Below are 18,994 nucleotides of genomic sequence, written 5' to 3' on the forward strand. Positions count from 1 at the left end.
ACCTTGTACCATTGATGCAGTCCACTCTTAAAAAAAACAGCATCATAATTTGCAATTACATATACACATTTTTTTAAGCAAAAAATGACGTTGTTCAGATATTACATAAACATATCAGATGGTTAACAAACAACAAATGCATCATCAGACAAATTAATCTTGACTGCATAATAGTGTGAATGTATATATGTGATCAAACATTCAGTTTATCACAAAAAGATAGCAGACATCGTATGCAAGGCCCACTTGTCCTACAAAGAACAGCATATATTGTAGGATCAGTTTAGGTAATGCATGCAAGCGCATGCCACTCACTTGCCGAATTCAGGCCAAATTTAACAGTGTTGGTCAGACAGATGAGTTTACCCTCCCTCAAGGAGAGGACTTTATCAACATTATTCTGGCGCTTATTCGGTTTGATGACCTTGAGGACCCACCATACCATTTCAGTCTCTTTATGACCTAATCGGATATAGTGTTCAACAAGGGGTGCATTCTCCTTTTTACACCTAATACGCGATTGGTGTTGTAGGATCCGTTTCTTTACAGGTTGGATCGTTTTACCCAAATAGTGCAGCAAGCATGGGCATTGAATGCAATAAACAACATTTGAAGTGTTGCAATTTGAAAAGGTCTTAGCTGTGAATGTGAAATTATTGATCCTACAAGTTTTTACAGTCTTCGTAGTCGCACACGCCGCACAGTTATTACATTTGTGATGGCCTATGAGCGGAATAATTTGCTTCATGCTATCCACCGTATTAACAGTGGAAGTGTCCTGATAAGCATGAATCAGCCTGTCCTGCAGGTTTGTGCCCCTTTTAAAAGCAAACATGGGTTTTTGCATGAATTCTGGGATGGCTTGCAATAATTTCCATTGTCTGGATATGATTTGTTTAATCGCGTTTGACTGAGTACCAAAGGTGGATACACATACAATGTTCGGTTTGTTCTTGCGTTCTTTTTTGTTTAGTAGGGCTTCACGATCATTATACCAGGCCCTCTTCATGGATTTTCTGAGGAGTCTGGACGGATAGCCTCGACTCTGTAACTTGTCCTTTAGTTTTTTAGCCTCACAAAAATAGTCATCCTTAAACGTACAATTACGGCGGAGGCGGAGGAACTGCCCAAATGGTAGTCCATCCTTCAACGCCTGAGGATGATGGCTAGTGTAGCGCAGGAGGGTGTTTCTGGCTGTCTTTTTAGTGAATAGCGTTGTATACAGATGATGTTCAGAATCTACTTTGATGTTAATGTCAAGGAAAGGCATCTCAATGGTACTGTGATCAAGTGTGAACTGCAAATTAATGTTCCTAGTGTTCAGGCCCTTAAAAAGTCGCGAGTATTGATAACCTCTGACGAATTGAACTGCCTCTCACTTGTAGTAGGCTACTGATTGCCTGTGGGACCAAAACTTTATTAATATGAAAAATAGTTGACACAGATGATTGTGAACCTCGTCATTTTTGTTCCCTTAGGAGCGGTATAAAATCAACCGTCTTCCTTGTGCTAGGCGCCACTCTTTCAAGAGAAAGCGTTCTTGAATTGAATGAGGTAAATCAAAATATCTTCTTCTAAGGCTTGCGCATTGATTCACTCTTTGGCCCTTGAGTAATGTTTCCACCTATAGAGATGCCAATACTTAGTGGGTTACATTGTTGGATGTAAGACGCCAGTAAGATAATAACTGTGATAATGTTCTTTATGTAGATGCTTGGATTACATATGCCAAATTGCGTGTATAAAATGTTGAAACATAATCCTCTCAGTAAATAGAAAGACTTGTCATCTTCTGATTGATTACATATTCCCCTACATAAATGGAATTTGTCCTAAGGATGTGACAGAACCACAATGTTAGGCTTTGCCCTAACGGTTTGAAATACTATTTGTATAATGTATTTTATGCAATATGTATGTGTTTATGTTTGTGATAGTTTTGTCGTGAGTTGGTATTGAATTGTCTGTTCACAAAGGTGTTACTAATTTGTACATAGTCATGATGTGTAACTGTAAATATTTCTATTTTCAGATTACGCTGGTCTTTTTATACAGTATATATATGACTTCTGTCCTGAAGATGGTCTCCTCAAGTAGCTTCTAAGAGACCGAAACGTCGACTTTTCACCTCATCTATATCTTGTTTTGTTTCATATTGATTTTAGATAGGTGTTTTTAGGTTTTGCTGAGTCTTCTTTTTTCAATTAATTTGTCTGTGTACCTCCAAAACCTAAACATTCCTGAATGAACCCTACCTGTATATCATAAGTTTTGACCATTGAATTTGATAAATTTCTTTTTCATTACACCTTTGTGTTTGTGTTTTGTGTTTTATGTGTGTGGGGAACGGGGTCGGTGGAATGAGAATCGTCACGAGTTGAAGCAGGTCTGTAACTCTTTTTATTCGGTTTAACAACACCGAGACAAGTTCAGGGATAATAAGGACAGTCTCTTGGGAAACAAAAAATGCTCGAGGGTCCTCTCCTTTGGCGAAGGGTCCGGCTCTTCGGTTCCGGTCTTGAGGAAGCGGGAGTTGACCACAGGGCTGGAGTTCACTCGGAAAGAAAAGGAAAGAAAAACAGCCACGTTAGGGGCTGGGCTCGACATATACAAATGTGGGAGGAGGGTAGGGTAGTGAGGGATCACCAGGTCACCAACACCAAAGCTATCAGTCAGGGAGTGTAGGCGGCCGACAAGATACGACGGTAGTGACCACCCTCAGACTACCCCGTCCCACCCCGTGATTTGAACAACCCTTGAAAACGCCCCCGTACCTTGTGGAGCCACACTTCTCCCCTGGAAGTGTGGCGGGGCGGCTCGTAGTATCGTTGGCCTCCTGGCTTGTCGTCACTCGGTTTCAGGGGTCCCAGCAGAGGTTCCACGACAGCGGCTCCGTCTTCCTCCGTGGCGTCCTCCTCGGGTTCCAGCTGGCGTTCCGAAGGTTTCGCGCCGGCAATCCAGAACGGAGCTTCCTTAAACGCCCCCGCCTCCTCTGGTTGGTCAGTATCGGGTGACGTCGTCTGACCTGATTGGGCGAGTGCAGGCGGACATGCCCCTAGCGTCACAGGGTCCGGATACAGAGGTACACTCCCCTGAGGCAGAGCCGGGGAGATCCAGGAAACGTCAAAAGGATCCTGCGGACGGGGTGGAAAGGAAGAGGCATTAGCAAGGACACCCCGTCCGTCCGAGTCAGGGAGTTCGTCTAAGTCAGGAAGCTCCGCTTCGTGACAATGTGTTATATTTATATTTATATTGTTTGTTTGATTTAATGCTGATGATTTGAATTCACATTGGATATATTGGTTAATCCTACTAATTAAGTTTTCAATTCACTAAATTTTGCCTAAACAAATTCCCTTGAGAGCACATTTACCCTCTTAGCCTGAGAGGTGAGCTGCTGAGGGGTGAAGAAAATAGCCCTAGGTGATTCATGATTGGACAGCCTACACGGAACATTGCCAGGCCATTGCTCCAGCAGGTGTAGAGGTCAGGGTTGGTGAATCGCGCTGACACTGAGAGCAGCGCACAGATCCTGCTCAGCGCAGACATGGGAAAACTGGCCAAGACTCAGCCAAAGTTGAGCTTTGAGCAGCGCAAATCCAGGCACAGAGAGGACGCTGTGGAGTCAGCTGCACATCGGATCCAGATGCACAGTCTGACGACCCTATAGGAGATATAAAAACTATACTCGCGTCAATGCAGAAAGGCTTAACAGTGATTGAAGCAAAAATAGACACTCTGTCCTACAGGATTGACCGCATGACAGAGTTGATAAGCATGCGGAGCGTCTTCACATGGCCGACCACAGAAATACTGAAGCTGAGGAGGCACAAACCGACTCTCATATCTCACAGAAGCAGATAGAGAGGACTCTAGTCGCTTTGCAGGACAGGGCAGAGGATTTGGAGGCCAGGTCGCGACGCAGCAACCTACACATTATAGGCCCACATGAATCCACCGCGACAGGCAATATGGAGGTCTACACAGAACAATTGCTTACCACGCTGCTTGCCGCCGATACCTTCTCTCCTATGTTTGTTGTGGAGCGAGCGCACCGGTTGCTGGGAGCAGGCCCCTCCGGGTGCTCCTCCGAGGCCTGTAATAGCAAAACTGCTTAACTATAGGGATGCGGCACTCAGAATAGCCAGAGACTTGGGAGATCTGCAATACGAGGGCTCTTCACTCTCTTTATTTACAGATTTCGCTCTTCGAGTCCAGGAAGCCAGGAGGCAATTTGCGCCTTTACAACGCAAGCTGAGGGAGCAAAAAGTAGAATATGCAATGTTATATTCGGCGCGGCTACGCATGATGCTGAAGGGCAAGGCAAAGATATTCTCTGAACCTCAGTCCCTGCAGAAAGCCCTCAAAGAGTGGGACACAAACACGGCGCAGATTAATTGGGCGACCCTTGGTAATATGGTTGCGAAGAGAGATATCGCTCAGCTCTGGGGCTCCCACAGGCCACCCACTGTATCGAAATGGAAGGAGAACATGGATTGGTGCATGTTTCGTGAGAAAACTGTGTATTTGTCACGGGGCAGGCCCAAGAAATGGGGCAGGATCTGGTCACAATGGAACGCATATCGTGGAAATGTATGCACTCCCCCACATGATTCATCTCCAGATGCCTCCTTGTCCCCCTAACTGGCATTCCGATTTCTATCATTTACTGTGTTACTGCTTGTTTCCTCGCTGCTCCCCCCCCCATGAATATTGATTGTACTACATGCACTGTACGCTGGTGCGCGGCCTAACTGGACTCATGATCATGCCTCACTGTATTCTTGCCTTGTGAGTTTTGTTAATTTGTTTATTTGATTAATTTTAATAAAAATGTAATAAAAAAAAAGAGTGGGACACGACCGGTAAGAGCAGGAAAGACAAGATGGCAGACGAATGTGCGGATGGGGCAAGCGGTGGTCTTGATGAAAATGACTGATGAGTGATATAGCATGCCGGTCTTGTGTGGGAACTTGTTCCTGCATGAGGGTAAACTGAGACAATCGGGGGCGATTGGAAAACAGCCAGGGAGCGCCCCACTACGGAGAACTAGAATTTCATCCTAAACTGAAAGTCCATGCTCGCTCATACTTGTATTAACCAGTTTCAGTGGAGGGGGATGTTGGTACTTTCTAGAGCGAGAGACCCTATCCTTCATTTGCTATGCACGAGGCTCCCTGAGAGACGTAGTCCCTCCTTCTTAAGTATTATTTTACTAAGCAATGGCACTGGGACCGCACAGAAGTGTGGGCCAGCAACATCTGCCCCAATGCATTTCATGCACTGCCATTACGAGTCTAATAGCGTTCATGGTTGAATATTTGTTGTTCTCTTGATATGTGTACTAGTATTTGCTAGTAGGGGAGGGAGTAAGTTGCTTATGCGTATTGGGGTTGGCAAGGCGTGGGGGGGGGGTCGGTACTGTTGTTTCAGTTCACGTGGATATACTGGGCCAGGGCAAGAATGATAGTGCAATAGCACTAGCGGTTACAATTCTTTGACCATATGATAGGGGAAAATGACACATCGCATCTCAGGACAGGGGCATAGAACGAGACTGAGGCTAATGACATGGAATGTAAGGGGCTTAAACGATTATAGAAAGCTGCACAAAATTCTAGCGTATTTGAAAAGGATGGGCTCACTGTTATAAGGCCTACAGTGACTTACTGGTTCCACACTTGAGCACATTGCTTCAGGACATGGGTGAGACTGGCATAATGCCTCCCTCTATGCGAGAGGCACTGATTGTAACAATACTGAAACCAGGCAAGGCTCCTCAGGAGGGCTGATCCTATAGACCACTCTCGTTGCTAAATGTTAACACTAAAATATTCGCAAAAACATTGGCCAATTGGCTGTCCCCACTCATATGGGAGGCCTGGAGCAAGTGGGCTTTACACCTAGCCATACGCTCTCCATACAATCTACAAACAGTATTTGCGGCACTGCAGCATGTCAGGTCAGAGGTGAAGGTGGCGGCAGTGTTTCTGGATGCTGAAAAAGCTTTTGATTTGGTAGAGTGGAAATACATGCTGATGGTTCTCAGGCGCTGGGAGTTGGGGAAATCTTTTTAAAGCTGATCTCAGTGATATATAACTCGCCAATGGCTCGTGTGCGTTTGGGCGATACTGTCTCTTCCCCTATTCAGTTTTCCAGAGGCACAAGACAGGGGAGGCTTGCGCTTTCCTGGCTATAACCTCATTGTCTCTGATTATGAGGGCGACATGTAACTGTACATACGAGATCCAGTCAACAATCTATCTCCAGTTTATAAAGGAGGTGTGGCGATTTGGCGGTCTGTCGGTCTTAAAATTAATTGGGATAAATCTATCATCTTCCCAGTGACCCAGAGCACATCGCAGACTGCCTTAGATTATCCCCTTCAATGGACAACAGATCCAGTGAGATATCTGGGCATAAAAGTCCACTCAGATGCGGAACTAGTACTTCGAGCAAATTTTGGCAGAGCCATTACTAAACTCGAGGAAGACATAGATAGATAGATAGATTCGCCTTCCTCTCTCGTGGGTAGGGGTGGTGTCCCTAATTAAAATGATAATACTTCCTAGATTCTTTTTTCTTTTCTTTAACATACCGATAGTTGAGCCCCAACAGGTGTTTAAAACAATACGTGCCCTGATGGGAAAATTGTCTTGGGCAGGTAAAACTCTTTGTATTACGATGGACACACTCACTTTGCCCTACTCAGCGGGTGGTTTGGGGGCGCCGGATCTGGAACTATATTACAGGTTAGCGCAAAGCTTGCAGGTCCACAGTTGGATACACGGTCCAGATAATCTGCCCAATCTCCACATAGAGAAGATAGTCGCCAGCCCTGCCCCCCTTCCTCGTTGCCTATTTCAGGCACCAACTACGTGTTGCAGCGTATTGGACTCGATTAATTCAGTTGTATCCCTCCAGTCATCCTCTTCCACCGTGCCCAGCTAGGTCTCCCATGTAGTTCTCAGTGGGTCAAGGGAGGTGGGACCATTATTAGTTTATGATCTATAGATGCAGGATACCCCCCTTCCCATGTTGCCCATTGTGATTTGCGCTTCTAAGAGTTTGTGCTCTGGCAGCGATATGCCTATTGCGATATGTGTGTTAAGGGCATGGCGGAGTTCCAAATACTTGTAAAACTGGGACGGGAGGATTGAGTGTCTGGTCAGAAGGTCTCAGAATGAGCGGATATGGACACTGACTCAAATGTTGCAGAGTTGTGAGATACCAAAGAGATCCCAGCCTCTGAACCCTCCAGGCCCCCTACTCTCGGAGCCATGTGCCTTGCCAGAGGGGTGTTTGCTGGCTCAGCTTGTTCCCATATTGAGAGTAGTGCAGGGATGCACACCAAGCCGGCTGAATTACTGTGGGTAAGCTCCTAGGGATGGGTCCCCCATACATCGTACTTTGGACTTGAGGGAAGTCCCAGATCCCTCAGTTCGGTTCTAGAGGCAGGGTCAGACCAGCCCCAACTGAACCATTCGTGTAGTGTTAGGAGGTGGTTTGCTAGGTAATAGAGGTACAAATTTGTCATCCCCATGCCTCCATCGAAGGGTGGAATTTGGCAGTGGGAGAGGGTCATTCATGGCCGTAAACCGGTCCAGAGGAGCCTTGCAATCGTACTGTCCAATCCCTTGAACCAAGTCCGAGGAATATGGCATGGGGTGTTCTGAATGATGTAAAGAAAAAGGGGGATAATCATCATTTTAAAAAGTGCTACTCTACCTAGTGGTTTAAGTGGCAGGGACTGCCACTTCTGGAGGTCTTTTTTGGCCTTTGTGACTAATGTGGCGATAGTAAGTACCCAGGCCAGCTCAGGGAGTAAGGCCACCCAGATTTCCAAGTACTTAAACGATTGCCGTCTTTGGGAGGTAGAAAATAGCCAGTAAAAGCACTCTCTAGATAAATTCAGGGGCATCAGGGTTGATTTTGTGGGGTTCACGCGTAAGCCAGAGGTTTGTTTGAAGGCCTGGCGCATTTGTAGGCATATGGGGCTGGATTGAGCTGGCTCTGCGAGAAAGAGTAGGATATCGTCTGCATATAAGGCGATTTTGTCCTCCTTGGAGCCTGCCCATGTCCCGCGCTGGACCCATTCATCAGAACAAATGAAGTTGGCCAAGTGGCGGAAGTCAGGGCACATGCCCATAGCAGCTAGGACATCATCCAGGTATCCCCAATCGACCAAGTCAAGTCAAAAGCCTTCTCAAAGTCGACTAGGAGAAGTGCCAAATAAGGAGTTAGGGCCTGCCGGTTGGCCAAAGACAGGTGAAGGCGTCTAAGGCAGTGTCTGGTACTTCGTGCCGGCATGAAGCAGCATTGATAGGGATGGACCAATTTGTTACGGTAAGGCTTGAGACGTTGAGCCAGGACTGTGATGAAAAATTTCACCTCTGTATTGATTAGGGATATGGGGCAGTATTTGGTGTGGGCTGGTGAGGTTGGCTGTCTTTTGGGAATAACAACTATTGTGGCTGCGTCGGTCTCTAAAGGGAAGGAGCCTTTATCTACGGCCTCTGCAAAGAGGGCCATGCAGCTTTATACAACCATTTTCTTATACATCGCTTCTTATCACTAAACTATGATTCTAGATATTGTTGGTCTGCATTCTATGAACTAATGATAGTAAAAAGGGAGCTTGTGCTAAATCAGGAGAATTCAGCACTGCCAATCTAGGACACTGCATGGCCTGAGTCATCCTACAAAATCCCTTTCGTTAACTGCGGGAGCTTCATTATTTCTCCAGAGACAGCAATAGCAACAAGCAGAGTTAAGGAATAGGGAAGATGGGAGGAGCTCAGTAGATTTTCTTTGTGGGTGGTCACAAGGTCTTCATTCTAAGGTACTGTGGGTTGATGGTGGTTGCCACTTCTTGGTCAGGCAGCTAACCTGCCTGCTTCTTTCACGGGCTGTCTAATTAGCAGATTTCCAACTTGTTAGCCTTAACGTACTAGAAGGAAATGAAAAAACAGAACAAACAAAAAAAAGAATCAAGAATACGTGAATGAGTAAACATTTGTCTTTGGAAGACACCATGCCAAGGAAATGCCTCAATATCAGAAATTAAAAATGTACCTTAACCCAGCACATGTTCTGAGTGCCACAGCCGAGTTGGGATAATCTAAAACATGTCCCTGATAGTAGCAATCCGTCTGAAAGGTAAAATGTATTTTGGTCAACTTGAGCGTTGTGATGTCACTTCTTACATTGTGGACACATTTAGTATATACATAAACACATTGTGGTATGATATGAGAGCAATTGAAAACAGTATCATAAAGTTCCTATTTATTAAAACAATGCAGATAGAGGACCATGGTACATACATGCACGGAAATTAAAACAACTTTCAATTAGATACTGAGGGAAGAGTTGAATTCATGTCTCAATGCACAAAAATTTTGTTTTCGTTGTGTTCAACTCTGCAGTGCAGATAAACGGTTTGTGTTTGTAGGAGGAATATCCTGCAAAAAAATGGATTTGCTAAGCTACCTCCAGCACAAGTAATGTTATAGCTTTTTACTCCCACAAAAAATAAACTCCAATGTTTAACCCTGTGGCTGGCAGCACCCACTGGGCTGATATATCGCCCAGTAATATGTAATGAGGTAGTCCTTCCTCCGACTGGGAAGGGGTCCCAGGACGCCAAACTAGATCTTATCCTTAACGAAATACGGGCTACGAGGGAGGCATTGGAAACGCGTATAGATAATATGGCGACTGGTCTCTCGTTGCTCCGTGCAGATCACAATAAACTTGCTGAGAGGGTCTCCGAACAGAAACTCGCGCTGGACGACCTCATACCCCAACAAACGGAACACTCTGCAAAACTGGAAGGCGTAGAAAAACAACTGCGGCAGCTATGGGACAAGGTGGATGATGCGGAAGGACGTGCCCGCCGCAATAACGTCCGCATCTTAGGCATTCCAGAACGAAGCAAAGGGAGGAACCCCACCCAATTTGTGGAAGACTGGCTCCGTCAACTGGTGGGCCCACAAGATCTTACCGCTCTCTACAGCGTGGAGAGAGCACACAGGATTCCGTCCAAACCACCGCAACCAGGAGCGCCCCCGCGCACTTTGATCGCACGCCTTCTCCACTACAAGGACCGAGACACTGTGCTACGAGTGGCCCGGGAGAGGCTCCAATCCGCTATGAGGACAAGAATATCTCTGTATATCCTGACTTCACGCCCACAGTCCAACGGGCCAGATCCACATTTCTGGGCGTGAAACGCAAGTTGCGTGAAAGAGACTTGAAGTATGCTCTTCTATTCCCTGCACGCCTTAAAGTACTGCACAATAACAAATCATACTTCTTTGACTCACCGGAGGAAGCGGCAGAGTGGATGGAGGTGACGTAAACCCCGCCTGCCTCACAGGACCCTTTCCTGGCCAACGAAAGGAAGGGCCACAGGCCTCACTCGGATCGGCGAACTACCGCTTCGGAAACTCGACAAACCCCACCGCAGAGAACATCATCAACGGAAGCGTCCGCTGCGAACCACCCAGACAACCCCTCACCAGTGCTGCAGCTAACGAAAGAGGCGCTCGCCGCCCACGATGCGGGCACACCTAGAGACCTGATTAGCGACTCCGACACACGCACTGAGATTTCGGGGTCAGCAAGCAGCATCCAACTCTTCCCAAAGATCACGGCGCAGACAGCAGAAGAATTTTAACATCGACATCGTGCCCGCACTCCAGGTGGTAACGTATAGACTGTATTTTTCCTTGCAATCGGGTGGGCTGCTCAAGGGATTGCTTTGCTAAGGGCCGCCGTACCACCGCAGGCCAGTACAGGTACGGCGACAGCAGCCTACGCCCCCCACCGCAGGCACATGAAACTGTTTGACTTTTGCCCCTGTTGGGCATCCTGGTTTGGACCTCGAGCCCGTTGGCCTGGGGACCTTAGTATTCAGGGACTGATTATTAGTTTGACACTCCTCCTCTGCAAGAAGAAGTACCAGGTACGCGCGCCCACATGCACATTCCTACTGCAATACACGACCGGACATGGGACCACTTAATGTTTATAGTTTGTGCACCTGGAATGTGCGGGGTATGGGCTCGATTCATAAACGGCACAGGATACTCGCACAACTGAACCGAAGGGGCATTATGATGGCCTGCCTACAAGAGACACACCTGAACTGTGCTGAGAACATGAAATTACATAAAAAGTGGAAAGGCCAATTTTTTGCTACGTCCTATTCTGCATTCTCTAGAGGGGCTGCTATTTGGCTCCATAATTCTGTTCCCTTTAAGCCACTGGAGCAACGAATTGACAAAGAGGGTAGATATGTCTTTGTGAGGGGATTACTGGATGGGGCTACTGTCGTGCTTGGCTGTGTGTACTCCCCGAATTCGGGACAGCCGGATTTTTTAATTGCTGTCAACAGGGTCATTGCGGATTGGGCAGAGCACCAATGGGTGGTGGGAGGGGATTTCAATGCTGTATTGGATGTAGCCATGGACAGATCGCACCCCCCACTGCATGCCACGGAAAGCAGGCGACAAGCAGAGGCACTGACACAATGGGCGGAGGGATGGGACCTAGCGGACGCATGGCGATGTACGCATCCACAAGACAAAGAATACACTTTTTACTCCCCCCCCACAACCTCCACACCAGGATAGACCGAATTTTCTGCTCCCGTTCCTTGCTAGGGTCGGTTATCCAAGCCCAACACATGGGGAAGACCCTTTCTGATCACAATCCAGTTGAACTGACTTGGCGATGGGGACGACAGACGACCCCTATCCCGACCTGGAGATTACCCACAGAACTACTGGAGGATACGGTCTTCAAATCCGCTATGGCGGGTGCCATCGAGGGTTATTTTGATACGAACGCTAACACTGCCAGCTTCCGACAATTGGAATGGGACGCCTTTAAAGTTTACATAAGGGTGGAAGCGATGGCCGCTAAGGTGGGCATGAGGAGAGCAGTCGTTGCAGATCTGAAAGATGTAGAGGGTAGACTAGCAACCCTGGAATGTGAAGCTGCGGGTACGAATGCACATTTCACCCCGCTGCAGGATGCACATATAAAACACGCTGAACTGCTAGAAGACTTGAGATTATTGGACTACAGAGAATACACACTGAGACAACACACACAAGCAGATAGGACAGGCGCTCTGCTGGCCCGTATCTTACGTGACTCCCCAACACAACACCCCATCCTAGAAGTACTGGACCAGGACGACATACTAGTTACAACACAAGCAGGGATAAACGTCGCATTCAAGGACTACTATACGACGCTCTACGGCCCCCACGACTGCCTCTCACACACCGCATTCGAGGGTTTCATGCGGGATTTGGACCTGCCCAAGCTCACTGACGGACAACGCGACGATCTGAAGCGTACTATTTCCCTCGCGGAAATTAGACAGGCGATGTGTGCCCTCCCCAAAAACAAGACCCCCGGGACGGACGGCTTGCCGGCCGAATTCTATACCGCACACTCCTTCGGTATAACACCGTGTTTTGCTCTCATGCTTCTTTACATCCTCTTAGCGGTCCTTTTCAGTGCTCTGATTGTGCCTTTCACCTCTTACCTCCGGCTCCTATTTCTGTCCACCGGATGGCTCTTTCAGATTCTCCTACCAGGACGCCATCATCCCAGATACTATCGCAGAGCCTTTCTAGTCTAAAGGTATGTCATCTCAATGTTAGATCTCTGGTCAAGCACCATTTACATATTTTGAATCTGCTTGTGGAGGATGCTCCTGACATCCTCTTTATGACAGAGACATGGCTTCATGAGGAGGCTCTGGCTGCTGTGAACTTAGCACTCCCCTCTGAGTATTCGATTTACTCCCTCAATCGTAACTCGAGAGGTGGTGGCATTGCGGCTGCGATTAAAACCTGCTATCCATGTACTTGGAAGGCGATGGATATAGCAGGGTGCGAATCTGCTCATTTTTCCGTCTCTATTAATAACCATTTTAATTTTTCCGGTTTGCTTATTTACGGACCGCCCGGTTCGGATGTTGCTTTCAGGGCTGCCCTTCCTGATGCAGTTGGCGCATTGGCCTTAAAAGCTGCCAATTTTAGTGTGGTGGGTGATTTAAATCTTCATTTTGACTCTCCCTCCTCTCCTGCGATCAGTACCATTCTTGCCGAGCTGGAGGCTCTACAGCTATTCCAACTAGTTAAACATCACACCCATGTGGGTGGCCACATCTTGGACCCTTTCTTTTCGAATCTATCTTCGATCACTGTATTGCCTTCTAAGCCTATGGCTTGGACTGACCACCACCTAATTGAAATACACCTTGCCATCAACTCCTCTCCCCTTGGAGCTCCTACTCCTGCTATTTTTAGACGTCCTTGGAAAAAGTTGAAATGGGCTGATTTTCATCAGCTTCTTGAACTTCATCCTTTGGGCTCTTTTCTGCAACTGGCTTACTAAAGCTCTAGACATGCTTATTCCTATTTCCAAGAGCAAACATCAGCGTATTAAATCTAGCCCTTGGTATGATGACTCACTTCGACTTTTAAAATTATCTTGTAAAAAAGCCGAAAGAGCCTGGCGCAAGTCCTATCAGCCTGAAAAGAAAACCTTATATCTCACTAGGATCAAAACTTACCACAAAGCGATATGTAAGGCCCGTGCTGCTTACTTTTCCCTTGAATTCAGCACCAGTTCCAACCCGACTAAACTTATATTTAAGGTGCTCAATGATCTCACAGCTAGTAGAGCCCCAGCCACTGAGATCTGCTCTCCCTCTCATTGAGAGGATCTGGCTGTCTTTTTTGTAAAAAAGGTGAAAGACATCTATTGCTCCTTCATTGGCACCACCTTATCATCTGACAATCAGGAACCTGTCTCTAAAACTGTCTCTGTCTCATCTTCCAGAACTTTCAATGGAGGAATTTAACAAAATTGTAGTTAAAGTGAAAACAGGTTCTTCGTTGGATCCCCTTCGACCCTCTGCTTTTAGAGAATCGGTCTCCCTCTGTCTCCCTTTGCTGCGAGATCTTGTTAATCTATCATTGTCTTCAGGTATGGTCCCAGCTACCTGGAAACAGGCGCAGGTTATTCCCATCCTAAAAAAACCTGCCCTTGATCCATTGAAATTAGAGAACTACCGCCCTATTTCCCTCCTTCCCTGGGCTGCCAAATTGACCGAGGCACACGTTAATACCATTCTATCCAATTATCTTGATTCTGCGAATCTATTAGATCCATCGCAGAACGGGTTTCGGCCCGGTCATAGCACCGAGACTGCGTTACTCTCTATGATTGAACATCTCCGGACTCTGACAGACTCTGGTCACACTGCGGCACTGGTGCTTCTTGACCTCAGTGCCGCGTTCGACACGGTCTCCCACGCTGTTTTATTACAGCGTTTGGTTGAGGCAGGTGTCAACAATGTGGCACTGGAATGGTTTTGCTCTTTTCTGTCCGAGCGTACCTTCAAGGTCTCCACTCCACCTTACGAATCTCGATCGTACCCTATTGACCAGGGAGTTCCGCAGGGTTCAGACCTCAGCCCCACCTTATTCAACCTTTATGTGCAGCCGCTGGCTGCTGTCGCTAAGCGTTGGAATCTCACTCTGGTTTTCTACGCGGACGACACGCAGCTGGCGGTTGCAATAAGTGGGGCCTCTGATCTTGAGGTTGCCAAGTTTCGCGAGGGTCTTCTCTCAGTGGCCCGGTGGATGACAGACAATTACCTCCAATTGAACGCCAAAAAAACAGAGGTGCTCATTGTTGGTAAACAGAGTCATCTCTGGGATGATAAATGGTGGCCATCTGAACTCGGTCCGACCCCTACTCCTGCCATCGAGGTTAAAAATCTGGGGTTCTGGCTTGACTCTCAACTGAATTTTGTCACTCACACTAAAAAAGTGTCTGCCACTTGTTTTGGCACCCTTCGTAAACTTAGGCCTGTTTTTAGGTTCTTTGATGCTCCCACCAGACAGCTCATTGTACAGGCTACGATTCTATCCAGGTTGGATTACGCCAGCTCCCTCTTACTTGGAGCTAATCAGGCTGAAATATTAAGACTCCAACGTGTTCAAAACGCTGCTGCAAGGGCTCTGGTAGGCCTACCCAGATTTTGCTCGGCCAAAATAACCATTCAAAAGCTCCATTGGCTTCCTGTGGCTCAGCGTATTAAATTTAAGTGCCTCTGTCTTTTGTTTAAAATTCTTAAACTTTCTTCTCCCCAGATCTTGGAGAATCTTATCTTGCCTTATATCCCCACTCGTTCTTTGAGGTCCTCTAATCTGCACTTGGCTATTGTTCCTCGCTTCAAGAGGTCCAGATCTGGCGGCCGCTCCTTTCGTGTGCTTGCTGCCAGGTTGTGGAACTCTCTCCCTGTGCATATTCGAGCGATGGACAATCTTCTGGGTTTCAGGAGAGCTGTAAAAACTTTCCTTTTACCGTTGGATCTCTAAATTTTGTTGTGTTTGTTCTCTTTGATACTGCCCCATCCGGTTTTCTGTTCCGTCAGCGCCAGGACGCCTCTTTGCTGAGGCATCTGTGCGCTCAATAAATCTGGATAACATAACATAACATAACATTTATGGATCTATTGGCTCCGCGCCTCCATACCCTTTATTTGGAGGCGCTACGGACTGCATGCTTGCCGCAATCCTCCCTTCAGGCCTTGATTACCTCCCTCCTAAAGCCGGGCAAGGACGGGCTGCACCTTGCTAGCTACAGACCCTTATCTTTACTTAACACCGATTACAAGATACTGAGTAAAATTCTAGCGACAAGACTGGCACAATACATACCACATTTGATTCACCCTGATCAGTGCGGCTTTGTGCCAGGCAGGAGCACGGCCATGAATCTTAGGCGGCTAGCCCAACTGATGCTGAGAGATCAGACGGACCTAGGCTCGGAGGGATGCATCTCATTGGACCTGAAGCAGGCTTTTGATTCCCTCAGATGGGATTACATGCTCGCTGTGTTCGCGAGATTCGGAATCCCTCCAGATTATATAGCATGGGTCCAACTGCTATATACACGCCCCACAGCCCGGGTACGCACGTCCAGATACATCTCGGATCCCATAGTTATCGCAAGGGGCACGAGACAAGGCTGCCCCCTCTCCCCGCTCCTCTTCATTCTAGCGCTCGAACCACTACTCTGTAAACTACGGACTGTGGCCCCCCACCGTGGAATTAAAAGAGATAACACGACGCATATCGTATCAGCCTATGCTGACGATATTATCCTCTACCTACATAACCTAGGTGGTGACCTGGACCCTATCCCTTCCATATTTGAGGACCTTAGAGCGTTATCTGGCCTCACTATCAGCGAGTCCAAGTCCTACGGGTTTACCTTTGTCGCCTCTGCCTTGAATACACCGCTGCTCTTTGAGCCACACGCGTTTCAAATAGCAGATACTACATTCCGATACCTCGGGATACAGGTTTACAGGGATGCCGACATGATGATTGACGACAACCTTGGAAGGGCTATTAGGACTCTAAAGTCACAGATACAGTTCTGGTTGTCACTCCCTCTCTCGGTAGCCGGCAGGATTGCCATTTCCAAGATGGTAATGCTTCCCCGTCTCCTTTACTATTTTACGAATTTACCGTTCCTGATACCTGCCACGACGTTTAAAATGCTTGACACTCTCCTTACGGAACTCATATGGGGACATGGGCGACGACGCATAGGTCTCACTAAGCTACAACTCGCAACCAGTGCGGGAGGTATGGGAGTACCTGACTTTAGGGCCTACAACTTTGCATGTCAACTGCAGTGGCTGGCCTTCTGGCTTGCTGGTAGGAACCTCCATGAGATTAGCATGGTGGATGACGATCGTACTAAGGGGAGAATACATGTCCTGCTCCTTCCCCGCTCGGACTTGGCGAGAGATGCCCTGCCGCTTCTCCGACTTGCAGTACTATACTGGCGAAAGGCGGTGAAATACACGAACCCTCTATCATCTTACGCCCCCACCATTCCTCTACTGGGATTGCCATTGGGGACAGGTCCGCTTACGACACACAAACTAACGCTATGGCATGACGCAGGTGTAACACACGTAGGAGACCTTTTTGCTGACGGGCGGATGTTATCATTTCAAGACCTCAGGTCCGCACATGACGTACCCAGGGGTTCGTTCCTCATGCATGCTAGCATCCGCCGCTACGTACTAGGACATTGGGCGCCTGAGGGGGTAGAACCACCCACGAACCCCTTGCTGACGATGCAGTACCTCATGGGAATGGGAAGCCATCTAACAAAATGGCTCACTGCTGGCATTAGAGCGGGACGAGCGGTTTCACTGTCACCTCTCAGGACCAAGTGGGAAGAAGATATTGGGAGGCCATTACGGGACAAAGAATGGGAGAGGATCCTTCAATTCCCCAAAAAGGTAGCTAGAAACCCTAAATTTAAATTCATCCAACTAATGGTCCTGCGTAGAGCTTACTTAACGCCACGCCGATTGCATACCATGTTCCCCAACGCCGCTGACACCTGCCCTAGATGCGCTTTGGATGATGCGTCACTGACACATATGTTGTGGAGTTGCCCCAAACTGGGCTATTTCTGGACTACTGTTAATGACACGCTTACGGACGCAGGTGCATTGATGCAGCCTCTCACCATGGAATACACGCTCCTGGGGTTGGGTCCTGTGGCGCGTAAGAGAGGCGTGGCATCACGTTTTACTGATATAGCAATGCTGCTTGCGAAGCGTGCCATTGCAATGAGGTGGAAGTCTCACACGCCACCTGACCCTGACTTGTGGAAAACTGAACTATTGCGATGGGGCAAGGCAGAGGGTGCGGCGCTACAACGTGAAGAACGCAGAGGCCTCAGAAAACCAAAACACCGATCTCACTGGATTGGTTTACTATATTAGGGAGGTTAGAATCAGGGAGTGATGAAGAGTCTGATATTTCAATGCTGTAATCTGTACTGAGCGAAACTGTTGAAGGGCCTCCATCACCACCTGCTCGTCACCCCCAAATTCAAAACCAATAAATTTGGGGGTCGTCGTTTTGTTTCTCTTGCCCCTAAATTTTGGAACCCCCTCCCTCAGGCCATTAAATCCAGTGCCTCCCTTCTCCAGTTCAGGAAACTCCTCAAAACTCTCCTGTTTACTCTTTCTGGGTAATCTTCTCCTCGTTTTTTCTGTCACACGTCCCTTCAGCAAGCGCCAAGAAACCTTCGGGTGTTAGTGCGCTCAAAAAGTGCCATTTAACATAACATAACATAACACCTCGCATGACCATGTTGCACTAAATTGGGGCACGAGTTGACTCGTGCTACAAATGCTTCTACCACTGTCTAGTTGTGTAAAACACAAACATATGCGTTGTAGACTTGTTCTGCCTGTAGGGGGCGCCCTGGTACTAACTACTATATGCACTAGCTCGATGGGAGTGTTTAGGGTGGGACCTTTCTGTGGGTGGAGGGTGGGGGTTTTTATATAGTTTTTCCGGGGATTATTGGATTGTCTGATAACACTACGAAAGCCTTAAAATGTTTGACACACGCACTGTTACTGAGCTTGATGGAGCGGTCTTAATCCTATTTTGATGTTATACTATTGACACTGTAAAATTGCTCTAATCATCCTGTTAATAAACAGATTTTCCCCAAAAAAAAAAATATGTAATGAGGTAGATATCTGCTGTTCTCACCTTACATGGAATATTTGGAGAAATGAGTCTGAGGTTAGGCTAGTTTCTGTTGGACACTCAGTCTCTTCATTCAGGGAGCTGAACCAAAACTTTACTGCTTTCTAATACTATGTAGTTCCTTAAAACGGTATGTGACTTGCTGGAACGGGCAAGGAAGTACAGCTAACTGGGCATATATTTAACCTCCATATTCTCCCTTTGAAAGCAGCAGTGGCTCCTCCGCTACGGCAGAAAAGGATTAGTTACTTACCTGTAATCCTAGTTCTCTTCCAGGGGTATCCTCATCAAAGTCATAAGCACCTGAATATTCCAGCCCAAGCGCGGGACCCGGAAAACACAATCATAAATGTGGAAAA

General features: G+C 47.3%; 1 protein-coding gene across 4 annotated transcripts in view; it reads right to left on the bottom strand.

The window, feature by feature from the left end:
• LOC144791082 (disintegrin and metalloproteinase domain-containing protein 9-like) overlaps positions 1-18,994 on the bottom strand; it is a 2,835,950-nt gene that overhangs the window by 2,373,119 nt on the left and 443,837 nt on the right. For all 4 annotated transcript variants that reach the window (XM_078665732.1, XM_078665731.1, XM_078665734.1 and 1 more), the window contains one exon: positions 9,076-9,152. In XM_078665732.1, the coding sequence (XP_078521858.1) occupies positions 9,076-9,152 (77 nt within the window). The remainder of the gene's footprint in view (positions 1-9,075; positions 9,153-18,994) is intronic.

Source organism: Lissotriton helveticus, chromosome 11, assembly GCF_964261635.1.
Source record: "Lissotriton helveticus chromosome 11, aLisHel1.1, whole genome shotgun sequence".
Taxonomy (NCBI): domain Eukaryota; kingdom Metazoa; phylum Chordata; class Amphibia; order Caudata; family Salamandridae; genus Lissotriton; species Lissotriton helveticus.